This window comes from Clarias gariepinus, chromosome 4, assembly GCF_024256425.1.
Source record: "Clarias gariepinus isolate MV-2021 ecotype Netherlands chromosome 4, CGAR_prim_01v2, whole genome shotgun sequence".
Taxonomy (NCBI): Eukaryota; Metazoa; Chordata; class Actinopteri; order Siluriformes; family Clariidae; genus Clarias; species Clarias gariepinus.
In genome coordinates this window covers 27,108,520-27,127,940 of record NC_071103.1, presented here as the reverse complement: position 1 = coordinate 27,127,940, position 19,421 = coordinate 27,108,520, and the positions used below count along the sequence as shown (strand labels likewise).

General features: G+C 37.5%; 1 protein-coding gene across 14 annotated transcripts in view; it reads right to left on the bottom strand.

The window, feature by feature from the left end:
* The window catches only part of plecb (plectin b), a 117,169-nt gene that overhangs the window by 22,973 nt on the left and 74,775 nt on the right, over window positions 1-19,421 (bottom strand). For 5 of the 14 annotated variants that reach the window (XM_053494354.1, XM_053494359.1, XM_053494349.1 and 2 more), the window contains 9 exons: window positions 12,505-12,566; window positions 8,424-8,438; window positions 7,395-7,484; window positions 5,947-6,024; window positions 5,701-5,805; window positions 4,460-4,626; window positions 2,197-2,312; window positions 1,824-1,930; window positions 1,074-1,193 (listed from right to left, as the gene is read on the bottom strand). In XM_053494354.1, coding sequence (XP_053350329.1) covers window positions 1,074-1,193; window positions 1,824-1,930; window positions 2,197-2,312; window positions 4,460-4,626; window positions 5,701-5,805; window positions 5,947-6,024; window positions 7,395-7,484; window positions 8,424-8,438; window positions 12,505-12,566 — 860 coding nt within the window. Of the gene's footprint in view, window positions 1-1,073; window positions 1,194-1,823; window positions 1,931-2,196; window positions 2,313-4,459; window positions 4,627-5,700; window positions 5,806-5,946; window positions 6,025-7,394; window positions 7,485-8,423; window positions 8,439-12,504; window positions 12,567-15,200; window positions 15,533-19,421 lie in introns of those variants that run through there. The other 9 variants (XM_053494355.1, XM_053494350.1, XM_053494356.1 and 6 more) reach the window with 6 other exon arrangements.

The following is a 19,421-nucleotide window of genomic DNA, read 5'->3' as shown; positions in this document are numbered from 1 at the left end:
CATTTCTAAAGAGGTACAGAATTACATTTAACTTTCTAAAAGCTGGAAATGGAAGCATTATCAATAAATCGATCATGTTAAAACAAAAACTGACTTTGACTCAAACTATCTAAATGGAGTAGAACTATGCTATAAATTATATTTACATTTATGGTATTTGGTGGATGCCCTTTTCCAGAGTGACTTACATACTATACGTCTCTATCAAAAAAGAAAAAAAAACAACCTATACTGGTTCACTAGGTTTCTGACCATCAGAACCATCAGTCTAAACACCGTTTGAAAGTTTTTTTCATAATCTTTTTAACATTAGTCAAATAGTTTCCATTATACCTCAAAAAGAAATAAATATACGTACCACTAATACTAACAAGGGTCTCGTTAAAGTCATATTTAAATATAATACAGCATGAATTAAGTTACAGTATACACATAAATGCAACATACAGTAGCCCAGGCTGCAGCTGAATTTATTCCAGCAACTTGATCAGCTATAAGTCTCTATTCTGTCTTATTTGTACTTATGTAATTTTTCAGCAATGTATCAGCCAAAAATGAATAAAAGTAAAAGCAAGATTTATTCTTAATCTTTACAGTGGATAAGCGCTTTAAAGCAGTTGAAGAAAAGTAGTGAGTGCAGTAGGGAGTGGCACTAAGTCTTTCTCAGATTTGGAGAAAAGAAACCTGCCTAGAGGTTATGTTGAATATTTTTAAGCAGACGACTGCCACACCCTTATCCGGGAGGATCATAGAATTCTTACAATATAGCATGCGAGAGCACAAACCTCCATTGTTTAATCTACTATTCAATAACATGATTCACTCACTCAATTACAGCAGTGACTGCTTTCATAAAGCAGATAGGGCATTCTCATTGGGCCTGCATTCTGACTATTTGTTGTAATCACAAAACAGCATGACAACATTTAATGATCTACAAAAACAGATTTTTAGATTGTTTGCCGTCCAGATGGATATAGTATCAGATATGAATGTATATCTTGTCTTGAAAATACAAATACTAACATTGCACACTTTGTTAAATGCACATCAATATGCTTGTATAACTTTACCTCAATCTCCTCGTAGCTGGCGGGGAACTTCCTCTCCTCAAAGATCACAACATGATGTCTGATCCATTGAAGAAGAATGGTGACCAATTCGTAGTATTCCTTCCAGCGCAGTTCAAGCTCCTGCACACACACATGCACAAATACAGCTGCTTAACAAAGCAACTTTTCAGACCCTCCACTAACTCAATAACACACACGGTATCACATTTCTTTAATTAGGAGTGAACAGCCTTGGTCCTGTCTGACCATAAACACATGAAGGGAACCATGTAAACTTTGCAGTACAGTAAAGAAGCAAAAATCTATATGCGAGTGTTATTATTGCACTATAATGTACAGTACAGTAAGTGCACTGTCAATAGACAAGTGTATGATAGGCTACAACATTTAATTATTGTGTTATTCAGATAAATTCAGTGTTTCTGAAAATGTAGATATCTATAGATTTATAAGTTTATCCCTGATGAGATGGCAAAGAAAACTCAATGAGATGGCATGAGGATGAAACTTTGAGAAAGGGAGTAGAATAAGAAAATGGGAATATATCCTTATGTGGATGATACCAGATAGCACAATCAAAGGTAATTCACTTCTGTAACTTGGCCTAATGTGCAAACTGCAACAGACAGTAGCACAAATCTATTTAATTTTGCAACCTTGAGGAAGTTTACACATATTAAACATTAAAGCTTATCCCTAATTAAATTAAATTGCTTTGTACTTTTGGTACAGCATGGAGATAAAACTCACACTTATTCTGACGCCATCATGAGCATCGAGTGCACGAGGCATGGCATCATAGAGTGAGGACACATATGTGATGATGGACTTCTCATCAGGGTGAGCCACATCAACATCTAAAAACATAAGGTAAAAAAAAAAAAAATCAAATATACATGTTTTTTTTTAATATTTAATGTAGACTTGTAAGTATTGCAGAACAATAATTCACATATGCTTCTCAAGTCATGTGGTACTTAAATCGAAAATGATTAATATATCATAGCCTTCACTTTAAATTTCAAATTAGATTTCTTTTAGGAAATAAAGTTTGACAACCGAATAATTAGTAACATGCATGAGATATCCTGCCAGAAAAGTGAGCAGTAAGTTTAAACGGTACCCTCTGGGTCGAGTAGGCGTGTGACACCGAGCTCTTTCTCAGCCACGCTGAAGGCTTGCTCCAGGTTCTCCAGGTTGGTCTGGCGGTACACTCTTCCCATTTCGATAAGCCTTGGTCTAAAAGAGTGCAAACATGACCAAATATGAGCAGCGTGACTAGCATTCGTGCATAATCAGTCAAAAGTTACTGTAATGCTGATAGTCCAGTAGTAGCTAATATCATTCAGTTAGATTAACTTCATTAATTGCAAGCGAACTTCTTGAATTTGTAAGACTACAAACACTAAAGGAGTTTAGGTTCCGTCAATAATGTAAAAGGATTTAATATATTATTTTTTTTAATATACATTCAGAAAAAAACCTTAGGATGTGATTTGCTATATTTGAAAATATGAATATCCCCTAATTGGTGCTGGTATGGACATCTCAGGACAGTAAAAGCTACATGTTCAGGGACCATCTGTCCCATAAATTCTGACTGTCAGCTGTCTCCTGAGGCATGTTATTATTCACATGGCACTCGTTAAACAGAGAGTCCACTTAAAATATATAGTGTTCTACACAAAGCCTGAAAACAGTATCCCTCAAGTTAACTGAGCACCACAGGAGACAATAAAATCTGTAAAACTGTAAAGTGTACCTAACCACAAGGCAAAATTACCCAAATGACACTCCAAACATACAAAGCCTTAAACTTTATCCACATACTCATCACCCTGGCTTATATCAGTATCTTGCAAAACATGTTAATTTCCAGTCTCGGCAGAAGCAGAAAAATGAAGATGGATTTTAGAGTTCAGACCGGTATAATTCTTTGACGTGTAGGGTGGAGCGCACAGCGTAGTGATCTCCTGGGCTGGGTGCAAGAATATAACCATTGCTCCCATCTTCCATCCTGAGACCAAGCTTGGGAGACATGTTAACAGAGCTCCAAGCCTGCCCATTTTCAATATCACCCGCTGAGGATCCTTCACTGGATCGGGTTCCTGCGCTGTGGGAGCCTCTCCCCGAGTCTACAGAGGTCTCAGAGGGAATCTCCTCACACACCATGACCACACGGTCTTCAGCATCACTCACTGAGTTACTGCTGCTGCTTGTCCGCCGTTTCTTAATTGACAGCTTCTTTTTAAGACCGAACATCATGCCTCTTAGAATCAAACCTAAGAAGAGAAATGGTGCTCCAATGCAGGCAAAATGTTCAGGGCTTCTTTACCATTGCTGTTATTTTTCACGGCGCACATCGGTTTCTTTAATTGTTTCAAATGTAAGAAAAATCCAGAGAGTTCAACCGGCATGAATCTTTCTGTTGGAGGTGCAGAATGTCCCAAACACCTTGCTAGCAGCTCTTCCTCTTCTCATTTACAGAGGGCATTCAGCATTCAGGCTTTCCCAAAAAATTATTTTAATTACGTATCCAAAATTCCAAAAGCACAAAATTAAAATATGAAAGACGTTTTGTTCAGTCACCAAAACAAGCACAAAAATGAGCCAAGAAAAATGAAGGAAACATGGCGATAAAATCGTTTTGCGTTTCTGGAGCGTCGTGCGTAGTACTGACAAAAACATCAAGCTCTCACTCTGAAAAGGCAGTACCCAAGCTTTGCAGGTACACGTTAATGCTTCACAAAAAGGTTCCCTACGGGCATTACTGTCTTTTCTTTTCATAAAAACGCCCCATGGACCACACCCAAAACTATTTAACTCTTTAACTCTTTCTACCATGAACCACTTATTTTTACTCCTGCTTATTCAGCCACTCCCTCTTCTTTCTTCTATTGAGAAAAGAAGCCGTGTTATGTAACTGCTAAAATAACATTCATGCTTATCTTCCACTAAATACAGTATGTGTGCGACTGCTTAGCTTTAAGAACGAATTAATCTTTCCATCAAGACAATAAAGTCCTATTGTGTTAGCTGATACACTTTTCCAGATTTTGCAGTTGTGCTTTGGTGCATACACACAGTTACAGTAAATACCACACCTCTTATATACTCCACTACCAGGCCAGCCTTAGGGCAATGAAATATTTCCTTTTGAAAAAGGCATTCTACCAAAATCAAGTCAAGGCCAAAGACAAGCTTAACATAACTACTTCTTATGAAGTTGTTTTTACTCCTATCACATTCAGTTCTTCAAAAAAAAAAAAAAAAAGATTTAACTGGTAATATGATGAAAACATAGTAATTATGCGTTTGCTCTAATTAGCTTCACCAATACAATTAAAATCCAGTCCCTGGATGTCCCAAGTATCATGAGCACTTACTGATGTCTGTGGATAACAGCATTGAAGAGCTTGCCGTCTCGCCAGCTGGTGGTAAAGTTGTCACAGCGTAGACCCTGGTATCCCTCCACCATACGCTGTGACCATAGGAGCAGCTTTTCCTTAGCTGACATGTCATCAGACTGTCCATTGACCTGGATGTCTGAAATCTATCAGGTACCAAAATGCATGGGATTTAACACATGTGCAATCCAATCAAGAAAATGTCTATAATTAATCACTTTATACTGCATACCAGCATGCAAATCATTAAAGAACTTGATTAAAAGACACCAACTTCGTGTATACACTTAATTATGAACAAAGTTCCAGCGATTACCATTAACCTCCGGGCCCTTATTGGAACTCAATTTCCCAGCACTGGGTGATACTGGGTAGATCAAATAAGAAAGCAGTATCGGATGCAAAATCTGTGAAGGATAAGGTACACAAATTGCACCAAAGGCACAACTAGCTAAAATGATTTTAATTTCAATTTTGATGGCATCACACAGACAATGGCATCTAATAATAGGTTTGTGGACTTGGCATGAGCCCAGGGTAATGAGTTTACAGCGAAGGCAAGCTACAGCCTGGAAATGAATATACCAGGCTTAATTTTGTGGCAAAAAAAAAAAGGAATAATCAGGAATTCCTCATGATGTAGACCACCAGCTTCCATCTAGAAATGTCCCCCACTGATCCATCCTCCACAGCCAAATGCTGCTTCTTACAGAATATGAATTCTTAAGTGAATTAAGATGGGAACTCTGGCAGCACAAAAACTAATGGGGATGAGATTTGCAGATTTCTTGGAGTAAACCTTCATATAGTGTAAAAAAACAGCATGTAACGTTACTGATTACTTTTGACCATTAATAATTTATAATCTTTGAGCTGTAAAATAATAAGTTTATTATTATAAATAATAACTAATTTAAGCAACAGTAGTTTATACATAATAAAATACACAAAACTGAAACTTAAAAAAGGAGATAAAAGGTAGCTATGCATTATGTATTTCCATATTTAAATACTGCTTTTAGTTTAATCACAATAACCAAACCCTTGATTGACCACTTCTTTAGTAAGGAAGGAAGAAATGAATTTAAAGAAATGACTGATTAGATGCCATTTGACCATTATGACCCAAACCACCAAAAGATCAGTGACTTTTAGCCATCACCCCAGATTGGACGGGATAAAGGCGGCGGAGGTAAATGGTAAGGGAACTTAATACTGACAGAGGAGGAGACCTGGAAGTGGAGGATGATGGTCCATATGAGCCCCAGCGTAAGCTTTGGATTTCCATCTGCGATATCATCATTCCTAATGTTCACCAGCTTGACCTGGGATTGGCAAAGATAAAAAGCAAAATAGCAGGATTTATGAGAAAGAGACATACTATAAACACTGCTTTTTTTATATATAAAAGAAGACAGACTTTTCAGTCTGTAGCATTCTTTTTATACCAGTAAAAGCAGTCTTACCTGCCGGTGTTTGAGAAAATCCAGTGCGATCTGTACATTCTGAAGTTTATGAAATCGCATCCGTCCTTTTTCTCGAGGCTGAATGAACAAAGGAAAATTGCACATTGAGTTAGACAAAAGACAAAAGTCCATTTTTAAAATTCTTTTTTTTACAAATGTAGAACTCATCACCCATATTCATGCAATAAAAGGTGGCACATATTTGACATATAATCATGATTTCCTCTCTATCTCAAAAACATAACGCAGTCTGATGGATGCTTCAAGATCAAGTCAACAACTTATGAGCATTCAAATGCAAATATTCATGGATGTTTAGGCCAATTGATGGTAAGTATAACCATAATGACAAACACTGATTGTCTGACACATCTGCCATGTTGGTTACACACCCAAAACATGATCTTGAGGTTCAGATCGATCCAAGCAGAAGAAGAAAAAGCACAAAAAAAATCATGCAACATACAACCTCATTATCCTGTTAGTGGTATTCAGATCATACATGTCTTGGTAAATAAAATATAAGCTAATACACATGGAATGGGTCTGGTCCCCTGGTCACTATAGTATGGAGGTTTGGGAATGTTTACGACAAACTTATATAAAGATGTTACCAACTATATACATTAAGAGAAACAGAAAGACATTATTACCTTAAAAAAAATAAAAAATTGTTCCATTTAATTTCGCAGCATAATTTTTTTTATGCATTTAATGCATTTTTTTAACAAACTCTATACAGCGCCAACTGGACTTTTTGACAAGAGCTCATATAGCTCATAAAGGCTGTCTACTGATGCACCCATGCCATCACAGAAAGGAAAAAGATCTAAATGACAAACCCACTCACCAAACGCAAGTTCCTCACAACGTCCCTCTCCCTCGCCTAGCCCCAGCAAGAGAAGTGAAAAGAGAGGAGGCAAAACCCACATGGGAGAGTTCAAAGATCAGCACACAAAGGTCGGAAGGGATAGAAAGAGATGGAGGCAAAGAAGGAAGAGAAGGGAGTCACACAGGTGCCACACAGTAAATAAGATAAAGGCATAGAGTGGACTGTGAGGTTAATTTGTTATGGCCAAGAGGAAAAGCAGAACTAAAGCATGGCAGCAAGCCATCAGAGAACAAAACGTTTGCAAATGTCATCTGAAACCCAGTGGTTCGGTTTTGGGTGTGATTCAGTATTTGCATTAGCAGTTAGATCTTTGGATCTGGATAGTAAATGAAACGCATTTAGAGTAATTTATGTATTCCTAAAGCATAGATCTCTCATGATTAATAAAACTTATTTTATAAATTATAGATAGAAGTGTTCTGATTGCCCTAAGCTTGGTTTAGCTTCACTTTATGCCTGCGGACAGGGATTTCAATGTTAATGCTGGTTGTTGAGTTGGGCTGCAGAGCAGAGTGACCAGTCAGTCAGTCAGAGTTATACAGGCACTGAGGCTCACCAGTGTATCTCCGGACAACACCTCCAGCAGTGAGATCAAGTTATGTCCATCTCTCAGGTCTTCATACAGATCAGTCACATGACGCTGTGCCTAAAAGGAAACAGAGCATAGAGTTAAGAAACATCACATTATGCCTTGATAAAGATTATGGTAAAGCAACATTTTATAGTCTTCAGCTTTCTCAGGAACAGAGTATCAACCTTGAATACACAGGGATCAGGAATGCATGCCCCCAGGAAGGTAAGCAACCCTGACTTTAGTAGAGACACATTTGCCAACATACCAGCTGCCTATCATTTTGACAGATGATTTAGTAGACTCCTAGGGTTCTGGTGAAACCTTGTAACAAAAATCCATCCCTGGTTTTCACTTCTTTACTCAACACCATAAAGCTGCATTCATATATATGGTATGCATTTAGATTTTGGGTCCTTTGCCATAAACACACCAAGCACTGCTTTTAGGAATATGTGTAGTAGCCTGGGAAAACCCTTCACATAAATATTTTGATGTTTTAAAGAAATAAAAAGGTTTGAATCTTACAGTATTTTCTAAAAGGTGATAAGGAAAAAAAATGCATAGAAAGATTTCATTCCAATTGAGAGGCAGATGCATCTCAGACATTTTGACAGGTCATACTGTACCTCATCACACACACATTTGATGGGTTTTTCCCAGAATGCCACACATGTATTGTTTAAAACCCCCCAGTGTAATGTGACTCAAAAAAAAAAAAAAAAGGGTAATGGTGTAATGTTAAACACCCAAGTGATGAGCGAACACAAGCCTTGTGGACTTCTTTTGCTTATGTTTTTTGATGTTTTTCACAATCTAGCAGCAATTGAATTTGACTGTAAGTCAAGACCACATTCCTCATACTTTAGTTGACAGCATAAGAAGCTCCACATAAAACCAACAGCAAAAAAAAAAAAAAAAAAAAATCCCCTAGAGAGAGAGGGGAAACTCAAGCAGGTCAGAAAATGCAGCAGATTCCAGCCATGCTGGGGCTTGTGTACAGAAGCTACCTACCTCTGCTCTCTGGTGCTGCATGAGGAGAAGAGACACGAGATGAGCAAAGACATAGAAATAATAAAAAAGAGAACTGGAGAAATAGCAATGAAGTGATCATGAATAATTAAACTATAAAGTGCAATATATTGACTAAAAAGTAAAAAAAAAAACAGTTGGCTTAGCAATTAGCAATCTCTAATCACTCTTTTATAAACATGAATTATACAGATTCATATATTATGGAAGTTGTTTATGATCTCGAGAGAATGTACTTATGAACTAAGTAATTAATAATTAATTTGAATTTAAGACTTAAAATATTTTTTGCAGCAATACTAGATACATCCTGCCATCATCTAGCAAAAGCTTTTTCACATAATAAACCGAACTGTGCTGCCTCTAAGGGAATAGTTTTCACAATCTCCAGAAGGTCCGTACAGTAATAAAGTAACACCGTGGACTGTTTGGAGGGCCCTAAGGACTGGTTTGGGAAGCACTGCTCTAATTAAAACCTGACTGATGTCTGCACTGTCTTTGCTTCAAAGGATATGACAGATTTATCACTGCTCTTTTATGATGATTTATAAAAAAAATCCTTTTAGTGACATTCCTGTCACCACAAACCCTGATCTAAAAATAAATATATACTTAAAATATATAAATATAAACCTAAAAAAAGTCCACCTTTTTTTGTTATTATGTACTTTCTTACAGAGAGAGTTAACTCCCTTCTGATGATGGATTACATACAGTATGGAATTTTATGCGAGTAAAATGCTGTGTGCTGATTTACCCACTAGGGAGCAATATTGTGACGTGTATTAGCTATAAAAGCCATCGTTCCACTACAGTACGCCACCTCTGCCTGCCTAATTTATCCTGTGGAACATTTGCTAAAACGTAGAAGTGTGCGTAATAAACTATAACACAGAGGCCTTTATGTTCCTTTCAGTCTATAATGTCCTCGGTTTTCACACCGCTCTCTGCCTCCATACTTAATAAGACCAGTCCATCAACGCTAAGCAATACTCTGCTTTTCTGTTGCGTTAAAGGGAAGCTATTTGTCTTATTGTCTTCACTCTATAGCTCTTGACATGTAAAAGCTAGTGTAAAATTTGTGTTTTATCACTGTCTGTCTGACATCCAGTATGCATGTTTGGAGTCGTCTATACGAGTCAACAGCATCGTGCTGACTGGAGAGGTAACGCTCACTCACTCACTCACTCTCTAATTCTCTATACCAAATATCTTGTAAAGGGTCACAGGAAGCCTAGAGCATATCCCTGAGGTACACCTTGGATGCGGTGCCAATCCAATCCATCGCAGGGCACACACTCACACACACTTACACACTCAGTCACACACTATGGCGAAGTTGGACATTCTAATTCCCCAACTCTCCATGTCTTGGGACCGTGGGAGGAAACTTAGGATTGGACTGCTAAGTAAAGCAAAGAAAATTACATCCTGAATACAGAGGATCCCCGTTACAAAAGACAATCTAAAGTCAAAATCTTTCGCTTTCAATATTATAAAAATAGATTTGTGCTTCATAGGCAAAACTATTTTTCTTTACACACCCTTATCTCCGGATCTGAGAAAAGCCCATTAAAATGCAATAAAACAATTAGATTTAAAGGGCAGAATGCAGACCTTTAACTCAGACCTTAGACTATGTTGCCATTCTACACACTACACAATCTAGAAGGACTATGTATTGTAATGAGTTCAAAATTAAAGTGTAAGTGAACTTGAATAAATAATCATGGAATTGTTGTATTGATCGATGGTGTAATACGTTTATATATACAGTAAAGTTATATCTTAGTATACAAACTTAGCCAGTAGATTAAATCAACTAATGTAAATAAAGTCTGGATAACATTGCTCTTTTTAACAAAACTTTCAAGATTATAATTACTGTAGTGTCATTCTTTGACAAAAATGAACTTTAGAAGGAAGTTCACGTAGGGCTGAGTGGAGATAAATTGCTGCTGCAGGTCTAAGGCAGACAGTCAGCCACCCGCAGGCAAAGATACAGGCTACTGGAGGCCAGTCTGCCTCTTCAGAAAAGCTAAATGAATCCAGATGTCTCTGACTAACTCACACGGCAATTCTCAAAAACAATTTTCAGCCAAGTTTTGAGATTCTGGCATAATCCTGGACTTTTGCAGAATAGGCTTTTGTAAAAGAGTTTTTTTTTTTCTTTATGGATTAATGAATGGGACACTTTAGTCTTTTGGAGACTGATCAATATAAACAAAACCTCCTACTGACTTTGCAGCTGCTTTTGTGAAAATTAAAAATGACTTTTTGTAATAGGAGCTGATTTTCTTTACAATGGAAAACATGCAGAAGGATAAATGAACCTTTGTAATCCATCTTTCATCTCTCAGGGCCCCTCACCATTCTAACTAGACTATGATAAATTGCCTGGTCTTCAGCAATAATTACAAAGCTCTGACTGAGGGACTCAATAAAAAGGAGATGTTAATAATTTGCTGACCACATTTCTTTTTTAACTAGCTACAGTACTGGTGTAAAATGTACTCTTTATAACAACACTTCTGTTGCCTGGGTGTAAACCAAACAGCAGATTTACATATATTAATTTAACAAAGCTGTGCATCCAAAGTGGCCTTTGAATAGGAAGAATGTTCCAAAGAGTGAATGATATAGATAATGATATAGAACAGTCGTAGATATACAGTGGCACAAAGTGATGGAGAGAAAAGCACCTATTTTACCATCACTTTGTGTTACTGTAGTGTATTGGGCTAAAATGAAAAAAAAAAAAGATTTATAAGTTGTATAGACACATTAACCTGCTACAAGTAGCTAAAATAAGAGAGTAAACTTAGATGAAGAGAGGAAAAAAAGCATTTTAATTCAGGACCAGACATGCTGCTGAGTTTTGAATTTGTTTGCAATGTGCAAATCAGCGCCCTGGCAAGGAGAGAGTGGCAGCAGTTGAACCATGACATCAAAGTGTCCGGGGAAAATTTGTTGTTGCTTTTTCCAACTATATGATCTGATCTTGCTCATACTATACAGAATAAAATGATGAGAGATGATAGTATTGATATAACATGTCCTGCTGAGAGTTATCTGCATAACAATTAATTGATCAATTAAGTGTAAAATAAATTTTGCAAAGGTTTACAGATCATATACTGTATATATATACTGTATATATATACACACCAAAAAATTTGTACACACTTCAGCAGTTGTTGTGCAACAATGTGTGCAATGTGTAGTATTATGTTTCCTCAAAAGATGTCAGAAGTCACACCATCATTATGCTATCATGTGACTGTAAAATCATAAATTTTACACATTGAAGTATGCATACTTTTCTGTACTGTATATATACAGTATATTTAAACTTAGGACCATTAACATTAATCATTAATTACATGCTTATGACAGAACAAACATATAATGACAATCATAAGAACTTCATTGAGTAATGAATATGATAACTGATAATGCTGGGTTGTGGTTTCCATCACTGCAAAGAGATGCAGCTCTTACAGTATTTTAAAAATAATTGCTGCTAAGAAGCAGAATAATCTGTTTTTTTGCTAAAGCTGTTTGCCTTGATGTTTGGCTGGTTTTTTGATGCTATCTGTGCAGATTAATAATACAGAGCATTTAAAATGCAGTCAAAGAGTATGGAAAACAAATGCTTTACATAGTTTTACACCAAGATCCTTCAGGCGTAATCTCTTAATCAAACAGAACACCTATACTGAGCTTGAGAAATGTTTTTCTCTGATGGTCTGCTTTCACCTGACTTCACCTAAGGGAGATTATTACAGTGATAAATCATCAGAAATCACTAAACTCAGCTTTATTTTCTTTTTTGACCGAGAGCACAAAAAATAATTTAAGTGTTCCAACTCTGGATGGCATTTATTTAAACAGATAGTTCATCCTGATGTTCCATTATCTTCCATGGTCTTCCCTCATGTAATAAAAAGGCCCCCTGAACTTAAACTTCCTTAACTGAAAGAAGACCTGAGCATAGTATAATATATTTATTATAAATATATTAATTTGCAGCAAGGTTTTAAAAAGTAGTAACTTTAATTACCTTAATCAGGTGCTTGTTCACCCATTTTGTGAAAGTTTTTTTCTGCACCCTGTCCCGTTCATCTGAAACACAAAAGAAAGAAATAATTAATTATGATATGACTTGTATGTTTATGACTTGAAATTATATACTGTATATAAAATTAAAAATATATGGTGAGTATCTATTGTATTTTATGAAGAGAAAAAAGCACAGCTGCCAAAAAAAAAGAAAAGAAAAGAAAAAGAATGCCCACAGGTTAAGAAAAAAATTAACTCGAGTAACAATAGTGCATAGACAGTGATGGTCTGTATCTCCTCTCATTCAGTTTGACCAAATACACATAAAGGCACGATCTACCCTTTGCACAGACACGTTCACCTCATACCAAGCCACAAGCACAAACTGGCTCAGGGACACACACATCAGAAACGGGTGTTCACATGGCAGATCACTTGGCATACTCAGTGCCAGGAGGCGGAGCATGAACCTGAGCTCAGGGGATAGCCTCTAGCAGCACATATACGCATGTACAGACAGAACGCTGGAAATCACAAAACCACAGGGCAACATTTATATCAGTGGAACATAAATGCGCTGTACATTTAACAGAAAGACACAAGGAAGACAAAGTATATTCACTAGTTGGAAAACTAAAGCCATCAGTTCAGTAAAAGCTAGATTAGCTGAAAACTTGTATTCAAAAATGTACATGATATAATACAGTGGGCAAATGGAAAAAGTTTCATTCTACTAAGAAGTAAAGTGATTAGTCATGTACTACACCCATGGGCACTGTGCAGATCACTTCCTGCTTCACCACACACACACACAAGTGCACGCAAACACACACACACACACACACACACACACACACACACACACACGCACACATACACCTAATTTATCAGGTAATTAAATTTAAACCAGAAGACACATTAACAGGGAATATGTAGATGACAAGAAGTTTTCCTAAAGTTATCTTCAAGAATAAATCAACCATCCTTCTGTGATAAAACTGCACATTTGTTAGATAATAAACGTAGGTCATCTATAAGAAAAGCAATGGTTGAATCTTTCCTGCACTTCTTGTAATTCATCTCAGAAATATTTCATAACATAAACATGAGCATAGAGATCATGTCTGTCGCAATACCTATGACGTAATGACTGAATTACTTAAACTACTAAGAAAGTCTTCCCCCGTTGACTTACCATCATTTGTGTTTTGCAATCTAATGAACACGAAATGAGACTTTTAGAACTATGTGTTCTTGTGTTTAATAAATGGACATCCACTATAAATGACTCAGTGGTTCAAAGACGCAGAATCTATAAGAGGCATCAATTGGCCTCAAAAAGGGGCTCTTTTTGCCCTCACTGAGTACTGATGTCTCTTACAGATAACATAACTTGGCATGTAGTCATCAGAGGAAACTCTGACCAATAAAAATAACAGCTGACCAATCCTTGTTTAGGCTACAATATACAAGTAAAACCATGTTTAATCAACATAATAGAAGAAAGGAGTTCTTGATGGTTAACTACCGCCTAAAGAAAGTAAAAGTGAAATAAAATGATAAGACAGAACCATTAAAACCCACTTATCTCAGACCACTGACACACCCTCGCCTGGCCACTGACGCACACTTCCTCCACTTCTAAATGTGGAGTGTTATTGTATCGACGTTGCCATGGTGAGCATCAGCTGAACTTTTACCAAAGAGGGTGGAGTGATTCACCCTCATCAATAACAGCCTTCCTTTTTTGGTGATTCCCAGTGCAAGGAACAAATGTATATTGCAACATCTAACCAGTCATATGTTTGCTCCTGAATAGCCTTTAAATCTTAAGAGAGTTAAAGAGCATGAACTTTGAGCTTACAGTTGGGGAAAGTCCTCATTCAGGTATTGCATTTCAGTGCTAATGGTTAAACCATCACTCCTGCCACTTTACTATGGACCGCACCCATTGGGCAATGTGAGACCAGGAACACAGAAATCTGATAGGAACGACTGCTCCTAATTCCGCTCTAATTATTAGCCAATATGCATTATTGATAGGTCACAAGAAAGAATAAAGGAGCTAAACAAAAAAGCCTAAATATTAAATGACAATCCTGAGTATAAAAATAACAGGAAGGTACAAATTGTAAGTTACAAATTATGTCAGAAGTGTTATTGTCTTAATGCCAGAAACATTATTTGCTCAGGATTACTTATGTTTGTTCATCTACTGCAATAGGAGGCAGCAGGAGGCAACAGGATAAAGGGGGTGTGGAACTTAATCTAAACTCCAGTGGTTGGAAACACTTGATCTGAATTCAAAGACTTATGGCAACATCAGAGACCTGTGTCTATCATTTGGTCAAAATGTCAAGCAATGAATTAAGACAGTATGAAACCTGATACAATATAGTATGAAAACTGCAATTCAGTGAAAAACTATATATTTTTTTGTCATTATAAAATCATAAAGTACAACTCGAGTTTTTGCCTGGAGTAAAGCATCAAAGCACGGAATTATGGTAGTTAATACACAAAGTATGCAAAACCTCTTTGAGCACAGCTACGCGCAAAACTTCATAAACTACCATTAAGGACAGTAACAAATTTCTCAAAAAAAAAAGATTAGCCAGTCTAAGTTAATCCTAACAGTTGCGTATTTCGTCTCCCAATCTAAGTGATGGAACAGTGAGGTAGCTCTCACTCAGGTACCTTTCCTGCCATCCATGGATTTAAGCTTTCCCTGGTAGAAGACATCGTCTGAGGGCATCCTGGACCTCCCCATGCCGTCAGAGGAGTAGTTCCTCTGTTTCTGTGCACTCATTTCGTCAGGTTCAGGCTTCTGACAGCCGAGTCAACCTGGATTCTATTTTCTTCCTGTGTTCCTCCACAAACTGATGTCCTCAAATTCCTTGCTGCTTTTCAGAGCAGCAGTCTGCAGTACTGTGGTTGTATTCCAGCTGAAATAGACTTCCTCCTTTTCTTGGTTTGGGGTTGTTCCCTCCTCTGTCAGCTCACGTTTTCTGTCTGACTTGCGTTCCTTTAGCATTAAAGATGCCTACAGGCTATGGAGTGTGAGCATGTAACTTCTCTGTGAGTGTGCTTTGACTAAGCTTTCAAAGGACATTGTGGGCTTGGCTTTGCCCGCCCTGTTGCTCCGCCAGAACAGGAAAAGGAGGAGGGACTAAAGACCAAGAACGCAAGGTGTGGTTACAAGCAGACCTCACTTTCACACTGCATACATACACACCTTACACTTTAGGTGCAGCAAAATAAGGCATTAGGGGGATTAAGGAGAAGGTGGAAGTAATGCCTCAAATTTGACATCCTGACTGGCTTGAATATTTTTACTTTGAACACTTTTGTAAGAGATGTGTATATTTAAACAAATTGTTTTGAACATGATTGAACTTTGACAATGCAGACATATTTCTTATTACAGCTGAGCCTTTCCTGCTGGTGTGCGCAGGCACAGGCATGAACTTCTTTAACTTTTAGTAATTTATATGGAATGTTTTTTTAATCATGGGTTACTCATTGTGGCAGGAAGGGTGGAGGAAAAGGAGTGTCATTCAGGTGTCCACAGGATGGTACAGTTAGTCATCCACCTATCCCAAACAATCCCTATCCCCCCCCACACCATCTCTGTAAATAATGTGGAACTTTATCTGCCATGATAAGACAAATAAACGTATAAAGAATTACTCATAAAACACTTCCTGGTATTTCTATAGGTTTAACTATGAACATATTTTTACATATTTTCCTCCAACATACTGTAACTTCACACACATTTTCCATCACCATAACAAGAAACCCGCAGACCTTCCTGTAAATGAGACTCATAGATTTTTTTCTATTAAGATTTTAACAAAATAAAACTAAAAAAAAAAAAATAATAAAAAAAGTGTAATTGTGTAACATCTTCCCACACAGGTCTATAAAAGCTGGCATAAGCAAAACAGGATATCTTATCAACACAGGATGCAGCACAAAGTACCGTGGCACATGCCATAGGAGTGGTCCCATGCAGTATTGATAAAGAGCTGCTGAATTATGCAGCTTTCCAGCATTTCTTACAAAAACAGATACGACCTATTACTCTACCTGTTCAGGCTTGACTGCTGCACAGTATGCATGTGTTTATTTTATGATATTCAGACACTCTGCAAAAGATGTGGAGGGACACGCCTTAAATAATGACTTTAGCTGTTCCACGCATGTGTCCCTACAAGTGAAGGAATGAAGGAGTGGCAGAAGAAATTCAAACATTATCCCCAGGAGCAATAGAGCTCCACTGTTATAATGGAGCATGTGGCTTAATTAAGTCTATAATGTCATGACATGTAACCCTGGTAAAAGTGATTAAGAAATAGCAAGGAACAAATAGAGATTAACTTCATTGTTGTTGTTGTTTCATCTGCGTTCATTAAGAGGTCATTAAAGTGGTTCGATTATAATCTGCACATTTGATTTAATGCATATTTTACACCAGGCACCCTACCTGATGCCCATCTTCCTAATGGCCAATGTTTACCCAGGCTTGGGCCCAGCATTAAGGCTTCTCTGCAACCCCAGCTGCTGGTGTTGGGGCACTGACTGGGAAGCAAACCTAGGTTTTCTGCATGGAAGAAGAAAAGCCTACCACCATCCACTGATATGCCAGTATATCACTATTAACTAGCAATTAAACATGAACATTTTGGTTACCTATGATGCTCTTTTTCAGTTTTTAAATATCCCAATTCCATCATACACTAGATTCTTTTACAATCCCTCATCACAAGATGCTGCGTTACCTGCCAGTATGTGAATGGTTTAGAGCACACCACCTGTAGGATTATACAGGAATGGCAACATTTTACTACCTCAAATGCAAACATATTGAAATTTTAAAAACGTTTTGTGTGCCGATACATAAATTGCCACACAAAAGAAATGCAATGCGTAACTGAATCAATTTTCCCCCCTCATCTCCAGTAGATAGGCAGAATATTCTCTATTCTTGTCTTATTCTCATATTCAGCAATAAATGTCACAAAAGCTTCAGCAAACCTGACCACTAGTGTCATTTCAAAGTGGAAGTCATCTGTCCAGCATTTGCAAGAAGAAGCCGTCACGGTCAGGGTTCTCCACCCATTCACACACACAAAGTGACCTCCCTATCTTACCACTGTAGCTAGTACTCAGTGAGATCATCGGGTTGAGTAGATGAATCATAATCACACGATTCACAAGCTTGGGTGAATCCTGACTAAGACGCATGTACGCATGAACAGATTTTGACTACAATGGAATGAAAAGAAAAAATCTAGAATGTCTAGAACAAATATCTGATGCACAGCTCACCGACTCACATCTGATCTTTCACAACTCATCAACTCCAGCAATGTTTCACATGGTGACTTCACTGCACCTACTTTTAGCCTTCATGAATGTAACAGAGAAGCACTTTTTACGCTCTCCAGCCAAAGTCTGGCTTTACAGATGGATTCACGCAGAAACTGTGGAACAAGTTGGTCATCGGACCGTTTCTGCAACGGCATGCAGAAGAAACGTCCCATTACACCAAGCAAAAGTGCTTATTATGCTACCCCCAGACCAGACGGGTCCTTTCAACAATAAAGCCTTTCATATGAGGGTTTAGTTTATTTTATGAGTATTTCCAGTCTTCCACATTTATCATTCAAATTAGTCATGTGGTTGGAAAATAAGGATATCCCAGTTTTTTTTAAGTCATAGTAAAGTGATACCTCAGCTTCTATGTACTGTAAGGCAGCAGAGATACTAAAAACATACAGACTGCACTTACAGAAATAAACGTACCAAACTGTATTTTGCCTTGACAGTGGGGAGGCCCATTATTTACTGCACTTTCAATATGCATACTTAATTGTTTAAGTTGCATAACTAAAAATGAAGATCACCTTTTTACATCTACATTTAGGCCTTTGACATATGACCCTCATCCAGAGCCACTTATATTTTTATCTCATTATATACGTGAGCAGTTACTGTAGGGGTTAAGGGTCTCGCTTAATGGCCCAACCGAGATAACCTGGTGGTCGTGGGATTCGAACCAAGGACCTTCCAAACCATAGTCTATGCTTTAACCACTTATGACCCTGACCCTCTAACTTTCTATGTAAAATATGTGATGACACCCCTCCAGTGTTAGGAAAGGTACAGTTTGGTATTATTATTATACTGTATCACCAAATGAACCAAACTCTACTGTATGATTTAAATCTGGTACACAGTATGGTCCGGTTACTCCCTTCATTACACTCACAGGAAGAACATTCTCATACACTCTACTGATTGAGGGCTAAAAACATACCCGTGATGTAACAGATAAAACCATGTACATGTCTATATACATAGATGTATACATACAGTACATATATTGTACATAAGTGAAGTTTGAGCTGTCACACGCTAATGCAAAAAAACTAACTAATAAACAAACAAAAAACTACTGGGTTTATTTAAAGAACATCCTTTCCAGCTATTACATATCTTCTTTGGGTAAATTCTAAGCAAACTAATGCCCAATGAATAATGTGAAGAAACAGGATACCCTTGGAAGAAAGGTAACTATAAAATGGCAGCCTTCACATTCCTGCGCAGGGCGTAACATGAGCCTTCCTCCAACACAGGTGGATCCCAACTCGTATCCCTCTTATTTTCCTTTTCTAGCTCTTTTGCTGTTTTCTCTGCTTGTGAGAGCGTGTGCTGAGCCGCCACACCTTCACGAAGGGTAATGTTCACACCCTAACACCATAAGTCTCTTTTTAGAACCAAATGGAAGTAAAACCCATTTGTGTTTCACAGGACCATGATAAAAAGCAAAAGACACTGAAGACCTTGTTACTCTATCCATGTGTCCTTCACTATCTGTTCTCAAGAGCCAGAGTGCTGACTAATGTTCTT